This window comes from Podarcis vaucheri (genome assembly GCF_965113315.1).
Source record: "Podarcis vaucheri genome assembly, chromosome: 5".
NCBI lineage: Eukaryota > Metazoa > Chordata > Lepidosauria > Squamata > Lacertidae > Podarcis > Podarcis vaucheri.
This window is the reverse complement of record NC_138763.1, coordinates 17,945,996-17,961,482: the sequence shown is the minus strand read 5'-3', so window position 1 is coordinate 17,961,482 and position 15,487 is coordinate 17,945,996. Positions and strand designations below refer to the sequence as shown.

Below are 15,487 nucleotides of genomic sequence, written 5' to 3'. Positions count from 1 at the left end.
AAGGCTTCCCTAACCTTTCCTGTTAGGCAGATCACTGACTAATAGCCCAGAATGATTGTTGCTATCATGTCAATGGGAGCTCATGGTTAGCAGATAACTGGATGTCTCTCTGTGTTTCAAAGCCTTCACCAACCTGCTGGCTCAGGCTGATGGGATTTGTAGTCCAAAAAAAATCTGCAGGCATCACTGTTGTTTATGACTTGCTTCCGATAAAATATCTCAAAGCTATTTAACAGTAAGGACATCAACAATAAGAAAAAATGCAACATTTTAAAATAGAAAGCAATTTCAAATCCAGTACCGACAGAGACCGGGATTAAAAAAATATATTTAAGAAGCACTGACAAGCCAATGGAAACTGTGCCTGTCTGATATGTAACAGAAGGGAGTTCCACAGGGTGGGTCCGCCATGATGATGATGTTTTTGGAAGGGGGCTTCCTACCTTTGGAACTTCCTCCTGTTAAATATTTCTTCTGCAGGCTCTTTCTTGCAGAGCATGGTGATCAGAAGGGCATATGAATGATGTGATATCCTGGTCCCAAGCTGTATGGGGCTTTGTACACCAGTACTAGCACTTTGAATTTAGCTTAGTAGCTAATTGGTAGCCAGTGCAATTCTTTCAGCAGTGGCACAGCTTGATGGCAATATTCTGCCCCAGTATGCAATCAAACTGTTGCAGTTTGCATTAGCTTCAATTTCTGGACCAACCTCAGGGGCAGCCACACACACAGTGCATTGCAGTTGTCCAACCTGGTGGTTGCCAAGGCATGGAAAACAGTGGTCAGGCTACCCTGCTCCAGAAATGGTTGTTGCTGGAAGCTGGGGAAAGGCATTCCTAGCCACTGAGGTCACCTAGACCTCTAGTGATGGATCTAGGAATGCCCTCAGATTATGAATCTGCTTCTTCAGGAGGAGTATGACCTTGTCCAAAGTGGTCAATTTACCATTTATCCTGTGTAAAGATCTGCCAACCAACAGTGCTTCCATCTTGCCAGGATTCAGACTGGGTGTATTGGCCCAGGACTTTAATAATAATAATAATAATAATAATAATAATAATAATAATAATAATAATAATAATAATAATTTGTTATTTATCCCCCACCCACTCTGGGCGGCTTCCAACAAAAAATTAAAATACAATAGTCTATTAAACATTAAAAGCTTCCCTGAACAGGGCTGCCTTAAGATGTCGTCTAAAAGTCTGGTAGTTGTCTTTCTCTTTGGCATCTGGTGGGAGGGCGTTCTACAGGGCAGGTACCACTACCAAGAAGGCCCTCTACCTGGTTCCCTGTAACTTGGCTTCTCGCAGCGAGAGAACTGCCAGAAGGCACTTGGCACTGGACCTCAGTGTCCAGGCAGAACGATGGGGGTGGAGATGCTCCTTCAGGTATACTGGACCAAGGCCGTTTAGGGCTTTAAAGGTCAGCACCAACACTTTGAATTGTGCTCGGAAACGTACTGGGAGCCAATATGGTCTTGGCGGCTGCTCCCAGTCACCATCTAGCTGCCGCATTCTGGATTAGTTGTAGTTTCCAGGTCACCTTCAAAGGTAGCCCCACATAGAGCGCATTGCAGTAGTCCAAGCGAGAGATAACTAGAGCATGCACCACTCTGGCAAGACAGTCCATGGGCAGGTAGGGTCTCAGCTTGCGTACCAGATGGAGGTGATAAACAGCTCCCCTGGACACAGAATTGACCTGTGCCTCTATGGACAGCTGTGAGTCCAAAATGACTCCCAGGCTGTGCACCTGGTCCTTCAGGGGCACAGTTACCCCATTCAGGACCAGGGATTCCTCCACACCTGCCGGCCTCCTGTCCCCCCAAAACAGTACTTCTGTCTTGTCAGGATTCAACCTCAATCTGTTAGCCACCATCCATCCTCCAATCGCCTCCAGACAGGACCTTCACCGCCTTCACTGGTTCTGAACACCCAGCCCAAACCTCCTGATGATCTCTCCCAGCGGCTGCATGTAGATGTTGAAAAGCATGGGGGAGAGGACAGAACCCTGAGGCACCCCACAAGTGAGAGCCCAGGGGTCTGAACACTCATCCCCCACCACCACTCTCTGAACACGGCCCAGGAGGAAGGAGCAGACCACTTTATAACAGTGTCCCCAGCTCCCAGCCCCTCTAGAGGGTCCAGAAGGATGTTATGGTCGATGGTATCAAAAGCCGCTGAGAGGTCCAGCAGAACTAGGAAACAGCTCTCATCTTTGTCCCTAGCCCACCGGAGATCATCGACCAGTGCGACCAAGGCAGTCTCAGTCCCATGATGAGGCCTGAATCCCGACTGGAAGGGATCCAAATGGTCCACTTCTTCCAGGCGTGCCTGGAGTTGTTCAGCAACCACTCGCTCAATCACCTTGCCTAAGAATGGTAGATTTGAGACTGGGGGATAGTTGGCCATGTTGGCCGGGTCTAAAGATGTTTTTTAAGAAGCGGTTTAATGACCGCCTCTTTCAGTGGGTCTGGGAAGGCTCCCTCACAGATGGAGACATTCACCACCCTGCAGAGTCCATCGCCCAGCCCCTCCCGGCTCCCTTTTATCAGCCAGGATGGGCAAGGATCATGGAGACAGGTGGTCGGTTTCACTTGTCCAAGCAGCCTGTCCACATCCTCAGAGGTAACAGATTGGAATTGATCCCATGTAACAAGAACTCTAGCACTCTCCCGCCCTGGCCCTGCTCCCACAATGGAGTCTAGCTCCTTCTGAATCTGAGCGACTTTATCTGCAAAAAACTTTGCAAAAGCATTGCAGGAGATCTTGGGGTCCCTACAAGGCCCTGGTGGTGCAGGTGGTTCCAATAGATTGCGAACCACCTGAAAAAGTCTCCTGCTGCTGTTTTCTGCAGATGCAATAGAGGCGGTGAAGAAAGGCTTCTTCACCGTCGCTACCGCCACGTGGTAGGCTCAACTCTAACCCGTGTCCGGTCAGCTTCAGAATGAGTTATCTGCCACCAGCGCTCTAGCCATCTCAGCGATTGTTTCATTGCCCTCGGATCCGTGGAAAACCACGGGGCTGTCCGGGCGCCATGCAATCGGAGAGGGCGTTTCGGAGCCAAACAGTCAATAGCCTTGGTTAACTCCACATTCCAGCGGGCCACCGGGGAATCAGCTGAAAGGCCATCAACATGGGATAAAGCATCCCCTACCACTCTCTGGAAACCATTTGGATCCATTAAGTGGCGGGGGTGGACCATCCGAATCGGTCCCACCTCCCTGCAGAGGGGAAGGGTCGTGGAGAAGTCCAGTTGCACCAGGAAGTGATCTGACCATGGCACTTCTTTAGTTTCACTTTTACTTAGTGTCAGATCACTTACACAGCTTCTCCCAGTTCAGAAGTGATAGAAAAATAGGTCTGGGTATAATCATCCCCAAATTTCCTACTGACCGGCAGCTTCATATACAGTAGATGTTAAATAGCATTGGAGACAAGATGGTATCCTATGGTATCCCACAGTACAGTTGCCAGGAGGCAGACAGATAATCGTCCAATGACGTTCTCTGAAAGTGATCCCAGAGATAGGATCAGAACCAACGTAAAACAGAGCCGCCAGCATGCATCTCACTGTGTCGGCTCAAAAGGATATCATGGCCTATGGTATCAAAAGCTGCTGAGATATCAAGTAACAACAGGGTCTCAATCCCCATTCCTTCTCCTGAAAAAGGTCATCCATCAGGGTGATCAAGGCTGATTCAGTCCCACAAGCAGGCTGGAAGCTGAATTAAAAGTGGGTCAAGATAATTGGCTTGCAACCGTCCTGCCGTGACCCTCTCAATCACCTTCCTCCCCTCCAAAGGGGGCATTTGTGACCAGGCAGAAGTTGTCACAAACCAATGGCTCTTGGGTGGGCTTTTTCAATCGTGGTTGAATCTCTTCCAAGATGGCCAGGACAACTTCCTCTCCTAAGCAGGGCTTTTTTCAGCTGCCATTATAAGAGAACAAGGGAGGCATTCATGCTAAGTTCTGGCACCTTGTTTTCTAGAAAAATAGATATCACAGTCCCCAGAATATCAGAAGCCTGTTTCACAGTAACTTAGAGGGGAGTTTTCAGTATGGTTGCCCCCATGCTGTAGAACAGCATGTCTGTTGAGATATGACAGGCACCCACATTCTATACTTTGTAGAAACATTTGAAGTCATTTGGTTTTTCTTTTGACTGGCTTTTTGAGCAAGGTGGAAATGTCTGTGGCTTAGGTCTCCATTCTGTCTTCAGTTGTTTTTGTACTATTTTAGACTATTTTTTATCTGTTTTGTTTTTATGGTATATCGGTAAATCAATTTGAGACACATGTAAAAGGTGCTTCATAAACAATAATAACAGCACTAATGAATTAAACTTTATTGTTTAAAGCTATAGACAGTCACAATATAAATAGAGCAAACAATATATTTAACATATTCAATGATGATGATGATGATGATGATGATGATGATGATACCCCCTCAGCATGCTTTAGAAGCCAGGGGCAAGGATTATCTAGCCCAGTGGTTCCCAATTAGCCAATTACTGAGGGCACCCTATTTTTTCAAAAGTCAAGCCACGGACCCCCTACTTTTGAAAATGTTGATAACTCTATGGTAGTTACCTCTACAAAGCAATTCTTTGAACAAAATGTGGGGTAGCCCCTAATAAGCAAAGGATTTTAGGTACGCTTTTAAAAATGGACCATAGAATTTGTGATATTACCATGCAAAAATGACAAAAACTTAGTTGGAGGAGAGGCACAGGATGGAACCATGGACCCCCCAGGGGTCCCCAGACCCCTAATTGGGAGCCACTGGTCTAGCCTCTTTCATTGCCCTTTGTTCTCTAGTATACCAAAGTCCAGAACAGGCTCAGCAGTGCCAGAGGGGGTGTCATGTCTCACTTGTCTCACTTGTCCACTGTGCCATTGCCACCTGGAAAAACAGCCTCTGGAAAAATGACTCCATTTGGGTCGTCGCCGTCGTCCCCTGCCAAACATTCCCTCTCCACCTTTGTGAATTTGGGATCAGACGCGGGTGGCGCTGTGGGTTAAACCATAGAGCCTAGGACTTGCTGATCAGAAGGTCAGCAGTTCGAATCCCCATGACGGGGTGAGCTCCCGTTGCTTGGTCCCTGCTCCGGCCAACCTAGCAGTTCGAAAGCACGTCAAAGTGCAAGTAGATAAATAGGAACCGCTCCGGCGGGAAGGTAAACGGCGTTTCCGTGCGCTGCTCTGGTTCACCAGAAGCGGCTTAGTCATGCTGGCCACATGACCCAGAAGCTGTCTGCGGACAAACGCCGGCTCCCTCGGCCCATGGAGCAAGATGAGCGTGCAACCCCAGAGTCGGTCACGACTGAACCTAATGGTCAGGGGTACCTTTACCTTTACCTGGTTATTACCCAAATGCTGTATTTGATTAATGGGTCTTCTTAGTAAACTTGACACAGCTTACAACAAAGAAATGGGCCATGCTAGGATGTTACAGAATGTTGGGAGCTTTCATAAGAAGCAATCACCTTACTCTTTCCTCGGTACCATAATAAAGCACATGCCGTGGGATTTTGGCAGCAAACACATTTATTTAAAGTGGCAGAACAATGCAAAGTAGGCAGAAGATTGTGGAACTGCCAAATCCAAAGCTAGGCTTGTGTTGGCAGGTTAGAAAATGTGGGTTCTTCAGGAGGGTGTGTGTGTTTCCTTCCCCCCACTTTCTGCCAGCTGAGGATTTTAATGGATTTTACTTCCCATTGGTCCCGGTGGAGGAGAAAATGAGTATGCCTACCCAGGACTGGCATATTTTACCTTCCACTCTGGAGGAATAAGAGATTTGGATAAGCCTCCCTAAATCCAACTCTCCCCCCCCCCAACACACACACACACAGAGCACCTCCTTTTTGCCCTCCACTGTAGGAGCACAGACAGCAGACAGCAGAGGACCAACAGCCACTGAGGCTTTCACACCTGCAGTGAGGAGACCTAGTGGATCATCTTCTCTGTATCTCTTGCTTTCCACCCATGGAGAGGAAGAACTGCAAATCCTATGGCCTTTATGGCTTTCTAGGCACCATGCCACAGGTCCCTTAATTGATCCATTAATTAGTTAGTTAAAAAGTAGCTGATTGATCAGTTGGCAGCCCCAATTATCATGTTTAATTGGAGCTACACAGTTTAGCTGTGTGTGGGCCTGCAGCTGATACATACTACTATCCCAGCGATCAGGAAGTATGAAGAAATCATGGAACAGAAAGGAATAAAGCAATCAAAACCTGGCATCGGAGATAAGAAGTAATTTGCAATGAGAATCAGTTGAAAGAATTCCAATTTGTTTTCCTGGCAGCTGTCCTCATCCCCTTCTCCCCCAAAGCAATCTTGAAAGCAATCCAATATGGCAAATACATTATCGTAACAATGCAGGCATCCATGATCGTCCCAACTTCCATTTCAATGCTGTCTTTCTGGGACCTAGATGGAGATCAGTTTTGCCAGATACAGCTGTCCCGAGATCTAATCCCCAACCAGCTATTTTATTCACTGCTGTTGACAAACAATAAATATGAGAAAGATTATATGAGAAAATCCTTAAGATATGGGAAACTGCACGGTTGTGCTGTCATCCCCTCTTGAATTTGGTTTTGTAAGTTGTTGGTTTTTTTTACTGTATCAAAAACCTACGGAGCCTGTTTGCACAGAGGCTGACAGTGGGAGAAAACAAATATGTGTGTCTGCAAAGGGAAATAAAGACTTTTTCAGAGCACTTTAAACTCTCATTTATTTGTTTTCTTTTATTAAAGAATGCATAACCCACTTTTCATTGCTCTCACAAGGTGGTTTGGAAATTTCAAGCTACATAGGGATGTATTAATCACACAAATCATTTTTTTAAAAACCCAATCCTAATAAATAATCAGCAGCAAATCACAAAATTATCCAGGCACATCAACCAAACACAGACTAAAATAAGTCTATAGAAATTTTTTAATAAACAGCAAGGATGAGCCAACCTTATGGATGAAGGACCAAAAAGGTCTTGTCCCTCAGCCACTGATCTTAAACCTTGGGTAGGCTCATATGCATCCCGGCAGCCTTTCAGATACATATTCTGTGGTGCCAGGTGTGCATAGAAGCAACCAGAGTCTTAAAGTGCACTCCTAGTTGTTCCTTGGTGAGACAGGCTTGCTGTCAGTGCCAATCAGCTGATCAGCAGTGGAAGCAAGCCCTGGTGGGATCAGTAACACTGCTGAGGTACCAACTGGCAGCACAGCCAATCTGTGCCCAGTCAGCTGTTTATTGGAACATAGTTGCTAGCAAAGGAAATATTCACTAAGGGTCATCTAATGTCATTTGTGATGCCAGCCCCTGCCCATCTGCCAAAGTGGCCTATGGGGGAGCTCAGCATCGGACTCGCTGGCCAGATCCTGTTCACTGACCCTGGTTTAGAGCTTTAAAGGTTAAAGGTAAAGGGATCACTGACAGTTAAGTCCAGTCGCAAAAGACTCTGGGGTTGCGGCACACATCTCGCTTTACAGGCCGAGGGAGCTGGCGTTTGTCCGCTTCGCAGCCAGTTTTTCCAGGTCATGTGGCCAGCATGACTAAGCCGCTTCTGGCACAACAGAACACCGAGCAGCACACGGCAATGCTGTTTACCTTCCCGCCAGAATCTGCTTGCACTTTTGGGTATGCTTTTGAACAGCTAGGTTGGCAGGAGCTGGGACCGAGCAACGGGAGCTCACCCCTTCACAGGGATTCGAACCACCGACCTTTTGATCGGCAAGCCCAAGGCTCAGTGGTTTAGACCACAGTGCCACCCGCGTCTCCCTTAAAGGCCACATGCGGCCCATTACATTGGGCCCAGAACCCAAAAGGAAGCCAGTGTAGCTAACCCAGAATTGGCGTGCAGTAATGCAATCTGAACACCGGGCACTTAGCCTTAATGGCTCTCTCTCACAAAGTATATATAATGTACTCCAACTATGGAGTTGTCTTCCCAGGGAAGTCCACCTGGCAGGAGAATCATTATCGTTTTGGCACAAGGCTTTACCTCCAGGAATTAAATCTTTAATGTTTTGTCTGCTGGTCTGGGTTTGATTTTGTGAGCTGGTTGTTCTAATAGTGGCTCCTACCAGTCTAGCGGTGCAAATTTTGAAACGCAATTGCTTTTAGTGAGCCATATTTCAAAAAGGACACCCCAAAAGTTGTTGAGCTAAAAATGCGATTTTTAGATTGACTTGCCTAAGATCCAAAGATCCAGGACAAAGAGCCACTTTTCTGAAATTTCCTCCCAATGTCTATTCCGCCTTTGAAATCTCAGTAATGTTTGGGAAGATTCGGACGTATGGCAGCCCTAGTTTGTATGCTATTTGTATGTGTTTTGTGTAAGCGGCCTTGAAACTTTTGAGGTGTAAGGCACTATAAATATATGTGTGTTTGTATACAAGTGTGTGTGTGTGTGTGTGTGTGTGTGTGTCTGTGTCTGTGTGTGTGTCACACATACATGTACACATATCCCCTCTTGCATATTTCTAAGCTTTGAAATATTCTGCTAAGATATAAGGTAAAGGCAAAGGATCCCTGGATGTTTAAGTCCAGTCAAACTTCACTATGGTGTGGTGGTGCTCATCTCGCTTTCAGGCCAAGGGAGCTGGCGTTTGTCTGCAGACAGCTTTCCTGGTCATGTGGCCAGCATGACTAAACTACTTCTCACACAACAGGACCCTGTGATTGAGTGCCATACCAAATGGAAACGCCGTTTACCTTCTTGATGCAGCTGGTATGCTTTCGAACTGCTAGGTTGGCAGGAGCTGGGACAGAGCAATGGGAGCTCACTCCGTTCATGTGGACTCGAACTGCTGACCTTTCAATCAGCAAGCCCAAGAGGCTCAGTGGTTTAGACCACAGCGCCACCTGTGTCCCTCTGCTAAGATATAAATGATAGGAGCAGGAATATAATATTGAGATGCCCTATTCCCTTCCCACCTCTTCTCTGCCAAAGCCTTATACTGTCTATAACATTAGTGTCTCACATTGAATATATCTGATCTGTAGACAGGCCTCTATGAACTGAAAGCAGAGGTGCTATGTGTACTTTTGTAACCCCATAAAATATTAATAAAAACTATTTTTTGAAAAATATTGAGGTGGATATCTATATTTCTGAACAGGACCTTCTGAAGAAGAGCGTTTTTTCAGAGGAGAGCATCACACTCTGTGTGCCAGAAAAAAACTGACAGAGAATGAGAAATGGGAACAAAGACTGCAAGAGAACTGGGAAAACTGTGTGGTAAGGACTTCTTTAAAATTGTGGGCTTTATTTTTTAAAAAACATTGCTAGTAATATCTCATTCAGGCTGCATTCCTATACACTCTTACAAGGAAGTAGGTGTCATTGGACTCCTAAATTATTGTTTCTGACTCTGGATAAAAAGTATAGGACTGTCAGTGCAGTTTTAAAAATATTTTATTTAAAGAATTTGTATCCTGCACTTCTGCCAAAAAAGGTTCCCATAGCAGCTTATAGATCACAACAAGACAGTCCCTACCCTTAGGTTTATAATTGTAAAATATGGGGCACAAAAGGAAATCTGATTAGGAGGAAAGAAATTTGTACTTATGTATGACATCCTCCTACCTATCAAATTTCCATTTGTGCCACATCTTTTTAGATTACAGTAATCGCTTATTCTTATTCTTATTCTTCCTCTACTACTACTACTACTACTACTACTACTACTACTACAGGATTCTCAACCCTGTCAGGTAGTTTGAACCTCTGCCAAAGAAGGCAGCAAAATTCAGCTTGTCAAATTTGTCACCCTAATTTCTTAGCAGTTATAGGTATAACAGAGAGCCTATATGCAAAAACCAAATTAACTCAGTGAGCCTCACAGTAGCTCAGCCATCTTGCTTAGAAGTAAGGAGAGTTTTGTGTTGCATGGAAACCAAGGGCCGAACAGAGATGTGCAAAGTAATCTCTGCTCCCTTTAAATATTTATTGTATCCTTTAAACATCTGCAATCGAGCTATGGAATCTGGAGATCCATACTGGAACTGTGACAGGGGACATTTTAACCCTTGCCTCTGTACCAGTTTCACCCCATGAATATCTACCAACACCACCTCAGAGCTGTGATATGCATTTCCCAACAGAGTAAATAACAGTTTTGGAAGATATTTTTCTTGGGAAAAGAACATGGTGGGATTAACCCTCCCACCGCACCAAATTACTCAAATCCATATTGTGGTCCACTGGAGTTGTTATTTGCAAGATCTGAGATGCATTCTTGTCTAGTTTGGTCTTGATGCTGTCTTATGATCTCCACTTGACTGTTCAGCTAAATGGGATCTATTTGTGTGTTCTTTGAATTCCCTCCCACCACCAGAGTTTAAATCTTTCGTACCAAGACTTGGGAGACCTTTACCAGATAGAAAACTGCAAAAGGATTCTCCGCCGTCTAATCCGAGTGGAGAGGCTTTGGCTGGTGGACAACTCCTTGACAGATCTAAGTGCCATATGCTTGCCAAGGTAATTTGATTATTATTGGGACTTTTCCAAGCATTAACTAAGTTAATAGCAGAACGATGTATATCCCATGCATCCACAGTCACGATTGCAAGCAATTTACTATAGTGGGTTTAAATCATTAGATCACGTTATACATCATTTGTTGCAAGCGCCATCTGGAGAGGTGTTTTTTGGCCACTAGAAATTGCACCTGACCTTAGTTCATCCAAGTTTTATTCAGCTTGGAAACTAGGGTTTCCCAGTTCAGAAAAGAAGCCAGGAACTTGAACCACGGTTTGGAGTTATTATAAGATCCTAGACTGTTCTGACCCTGGCAACCACCATTTGCCAGTCTGAATGAAAAAAGGGGGGATAATGGTTGACAGATTGTGCAAAGCTGAGGCTTCTGCAGGACTTATTCTCAGGGTTGTTTCACTGGAACATTATCTCAGAAAGTAGCACACCCAACTGTAGCATAAGGTAAAGGGGTAAAGGGACCCCTGGCCGTTAGGTCCAGTTGCTGATGACTCTGAGGTTGCGGCGCTCATCTCGCTTTATTGGCCAAGGGAGCCAGTGTACATCTTCTGGGTCATGTGGCTAGCATGACTAAGCCACTTCTGGCAAACCAGAGCAGCGCATGGAAATGCCGTTTACCTTCCTGCTGGAGCGGTACCTATTTATCTACTTGCACTTTGACATGCTTTTGAACTGCTAGGTTGGCAGGAGCAGGGACCGAGCAATGGGAGCTCACCCCATTGCGGGGATTCGAACTGCCAACCTTCTGATTGTCAAGCAGGCTCTGTGACTACAGCGCCACCCGTGTCCCATAGCACTGTAGCATAGCCGGTGCTATATAAACAACCTGAGAGAGGCAGCCAGGTGAGAGGCAGTGAAGAGTGGAAGATGCTGTCTGTGTTGCAAGGAGGGAGGAAAAACCAAGGCAAACTTTTTTCCCCCTGAAGGGAAAGGAAAGTTCCAAAACAAAAAGGCAAATCAAGGCTGGGAGACATTTACTGTAGCTCTTGCAGCGATACCAAATGGTCTCTGTGTGGTCTTATCAGAAAGGGAGTTTTTCCACACATTGGTTAATTGGAGACTTCTGGGTTTAATTGCCACAGGTTGCGAAAGGGGAAGCAAAGTGGCTGTTGACATCTTGGCTAATTGTGTCAAGAAACTGTTTTCCAAATGAGCCCCTTCACTGACACAGGAAGAGTGTCAGAGAAATGCAATGTGAAACCAAGCTGATACAGTCCTCACCTGAGGTCTTGACCGTTTCACAAACAGATCTTTGAGCATAGTTCTTGCCGCACTGGAGACTAATTAGCACATTTTCTGGTGCCTTTTGTAAGATAGTGTCAGTATGGAGGTCCATTGAATTGCTTCTTACAAAAGAATCATTGTCTACATTTTCAGGACTTAAAATAATAACCTCCCAAAAAACCCTTATTGTTGTAAGTTGGAATGTCTTTTTCCCTGCATGTAATAACCAATCACACACATTTAATGTGCTTTCCAGATGCAAAGAGCTGAAACTCAGCAGAAATCATTTTACATCCTTCAAGCAGCTGCCAAAACTACCTGCGATTCAACATCTGTCCCTTGATGAGAACAACATTGAGACCCTACATGGGCTGTGTGCCCTGAGACACACTCCACTGGAGTCTCTCGTACTCCAGAGGAACCCCTGTGAGTTTCTTGACAACTACAGGCAGCTGTAAGTTATTGCACGCCACTGGAGTGTATTTAGTAACAAGTCGGTCTGCAACAAAATGTTGCAGCGTGTCCAGTGTTTCATTTAGTCAGCCACCCCCTGCTCTCCACTCCAATAGTCTGTTCCAGGGGTGGGGAACCTGTGGCCCTCCACATGTTGCCATGTTGCAGCATGACAGCTCCCATCATTCCTGACTCTTTCTCCACCCTTCTTATCCAGCTCCCCCCTGCTAACAGTTACTTGCTTCTCTATGACCAGTGGGCAAGTTGGGTTCTCACTGGTATGTTGAAGAGAAGAGGGAGATTGTACCCTTGAATTACCCCCCCTCCCATCCTTTTGTACTTTGAAAACCATGGGGTTCCTTTGAGTCTGCTGACACCTCCCTCTCATGCATGGATAGGAAACATAGGACTTTCACAGAGTCCGATCGAGGATCCTTCTAGCTCAGTATTGACTGGCATGGGCTGTCTAGGATTTCAGATAAGGGATATTGTGAGAGCCGGGTGTGGTGTAGTGGTTAAGAGCGGTGGACTCGTAATCTGGTGAACTAGGTTCGCGTCTCCGCTCCTCCACATGCAGTTGCTGGGTGACCTTGGGCCAGTCACACTTCTCTCTCAGCCCCACTCACCTCACAGAGTGTTTGTTGTGGGGGAGGAAGGGAAAGGAGAATGTTAGCTGCTTTGAGACTCCTTAGGGTAGTGATAAAGCGGGATATCAAATCCAAAACTCTTCTCTCTCTCTCTTCTCTATCTGGAGTTGTTGGGGATTGAACTTGGGGCAGCGTTTCTCAAACTTGGGTCTCCCCAAGCTGTTGTTGGACTACAACTCCCATCGTCCCTGACCACTGGTCCTGCTAGCTAGGGGTGATGGGAATTGTAGTCCAGCTGGGAACCCAAATTTGAGAAACACTGACGGGGGGGGGGCTTCTGTGTGCAGTTCAGATGCTCTGCCACTGAACGATGGCCCTTCCCCTGGTATTGTCCTGAGTGGTGGTGCTTTGCATACCGAAACACTTCTGAACACTGGTAATAGAAGGAATTGTGTGTTCCTGGGAAGCATGTTAAGTTGTTCTCAGATTCACTGATACACCCAAAGGCATGGGAGTTGTAAGGCAAGGCACATAACCTTAACCTCTGCACCATGGAGTCAGTCAAAGCATTCTACTCTCACATACTATGCTCACTTAGAGTTCAATTTCTGGGCACCACTGTTTCCTTTGGTCTTTCTAGTGGGTCCACTAGTGGCAAAAGTGAGGTTGACCAACACACACACCAGATTTCAGGGATGGAGAGCCCAAACTGGAGAGGGAGGGTATGGGAGCAAAACTGAAGTTAAGGTCAAGGGCATGGGATGGTGGAAATTAATTTACTCCTAAATCATATTCTCTTCTAGTGTGTTCTCTAACTTGCCAAACTTGAAAATGCTGGATGGGATCCTGAAACTGCCAGAGGACTGTCCTCCACCGGAAACCAATTTTATGTCGAAAATATGCACCATCCTATAGCATTATATTTTGTGAGAGGACTGAAGGACTTGCTACAATTCAAAGAATGAATCCTGCAAATGCACAAGTCTGTTTCCTGACCTTGCGGTCATAAATAGAGCAGCTTGTATGTCGTGCCAAAAATGTCCAAATTATGCACCACAGAAAACCAAAATATGCATGTATATATACTTAATTTAGAGTATATTTCCAATACTTTGTGGAGGCTGAAGGTGGCTTCAATGGCAAGGAGTGCCTATTTTCAACTGCAGTTGGTTCACCAACTTTGACCACTGTACTCCATGCTCTGGTGACTTCCAGATTGGATTACTGCAACATGCTCAACATGGAGCTGCCCTTGAAGATGACTTGGAAGCCTCATCTGGTCCAGAAATGCAGCAACCAAATTACTGGCTAGGGTTTAGGGCTCACATAGCTCCTGTTTTAAAACAGATGCACGGGTTGCAATTCAAGGTGCTTACACTAGTGTTTAAAGCCCTAAATGACTTGGGCTCCAGATATCTGAAGGGTTGCCTCCTTCCCTGTAACACCTCTTGGGTGTGAAGATCGGCTGAAGATTACGTTTTGGTAATTCCACCAACCTTAGAAGGAAAGGGCATTCTCTGCATCTCGCCACCATCCTTGTATAACTTTCACATATAAGACACACCTCTGTAACCGGACCTTTGGCAATGGGGATATTCATTTTCAGAGCCCGTCCTGTTCCTTTGATTGTAAATGGTTTAAACTGATCATATTATTGTATTTCTACATTGCCGTAACCTGCCTTGTGGTGAAGGGTGGGTAAGGAATCTAATAAAACTATTGTTATTACTATCATTGATGATGATGGCGGTGATGATGATGCTAAAGATGAAATAATTCGTGTCGTCACATAAGGAGCTATATATCCTGCTCCCTCCCCCCTTTCACCCTCACAACAACCCTGTGAGATGATGGCTAGGATTTGAACCCGGGTCTCTCCAGTCCTAGTCTAACATTCTAACCACAATGAGATTTGGCCGAAAACCTTCACACTTTTTATTTTGTATTTTGATGGACCCTTATAGAGCAAACAGGCCTCTTCTTTTCTTAAAATAAAAACGAAGGGCTTATTCTGACACCGTTACCTGACTGATGCTTCTGCTCACTGGGTGAAGAAGTGGCCGTGCTTTCTCCAGGCTGGTGACCTCTGGGTGTTTTGGAATTTAGCTCCCATGAGCCTAAGCCAGCATGTCTGGGGAGGACAGCACTGGAGCAGCTTATTGAGGTTCTCATGGTTCCCCTGACCCCCAACCCAAAATGGGTTGGGGTTGATGGAAGTGAGATTGCCTGTTCTTCGTCTGTAGTAAATAAGTCTATTCCCACTGCAGCTCAGCAAAATAGGGTGCTATACACTTCCCGCTACTCCAGGTCCCGATTGGTGAGAGCTTTCAAGAGCAATACTCACACAGGTTTGGAGAGCTCTCTAGAGACTTGCAATTTGTAATATGTGAATTTCTGTACAAATATATTGTTACAGGTTTGAAGGAGGGCAAGTATACCATACTATAACATGTACAAAAGAGTCAAGTTCCATGGTGCTTTCTGCAGCATAATTTTATAAGTATATTAATGCATACATATTTTTACACAGTTATTATATGCACTGATGTATATATATCTATCTGATTGCTTTTTACTTTAGGGAACCTGAAGCATATAAGTGTGTACTATGTGAATTATATTGTACGTATAATAACACATATAATAATACATATAATACTGTTTGTGTTTTATCAGAACTGGGGGGCATGGGGCTTTCTTACCATCAAGGTTAAA

The 15,487-nt window shown here is 45.3% G+C and overlaps 1 protein-coding gene across 4 annotated transcripts in view; it reads left to right on the top strand.

The window, feature by feature from the left end:
* LOC309533263 (acidic leucine-rich nuclear phosphoprotein 32 family member B-like) overlaps positions 1-15,253 on the top strand; it is a 28,899-nt gene extending 13,646 nt beyond the window's left edge. For all 4 annotated transcript variants that reach the window (XM_082224622.1, XM_082224623.1, XM_082224624.1 and 1 more), the window contains 4 exons: positions 9,133-9,251; positions 10,351-10,493; positions 11,989-12,186; positions 13,576-15,253. In XM_082224622.1, the coding sequence (XP_082080748.1) occupies positions 9,133-9,251; positions 10,351-10,493; positions 11,989-12,186; positions 13,576-13,687 (572 nt within the window). In that variant the 3' untranslated portion in view covers positions 13,688-15,253. The remainder of the gene's footprint in view (positions 1-9,132; positions 9,252-10,350; positions 10,494-11,988; positions 12,187-13,575) is intronic.
* The last annotated feature ends 234 nt before the right edge of the window (positions 15,254-15,487 follow it).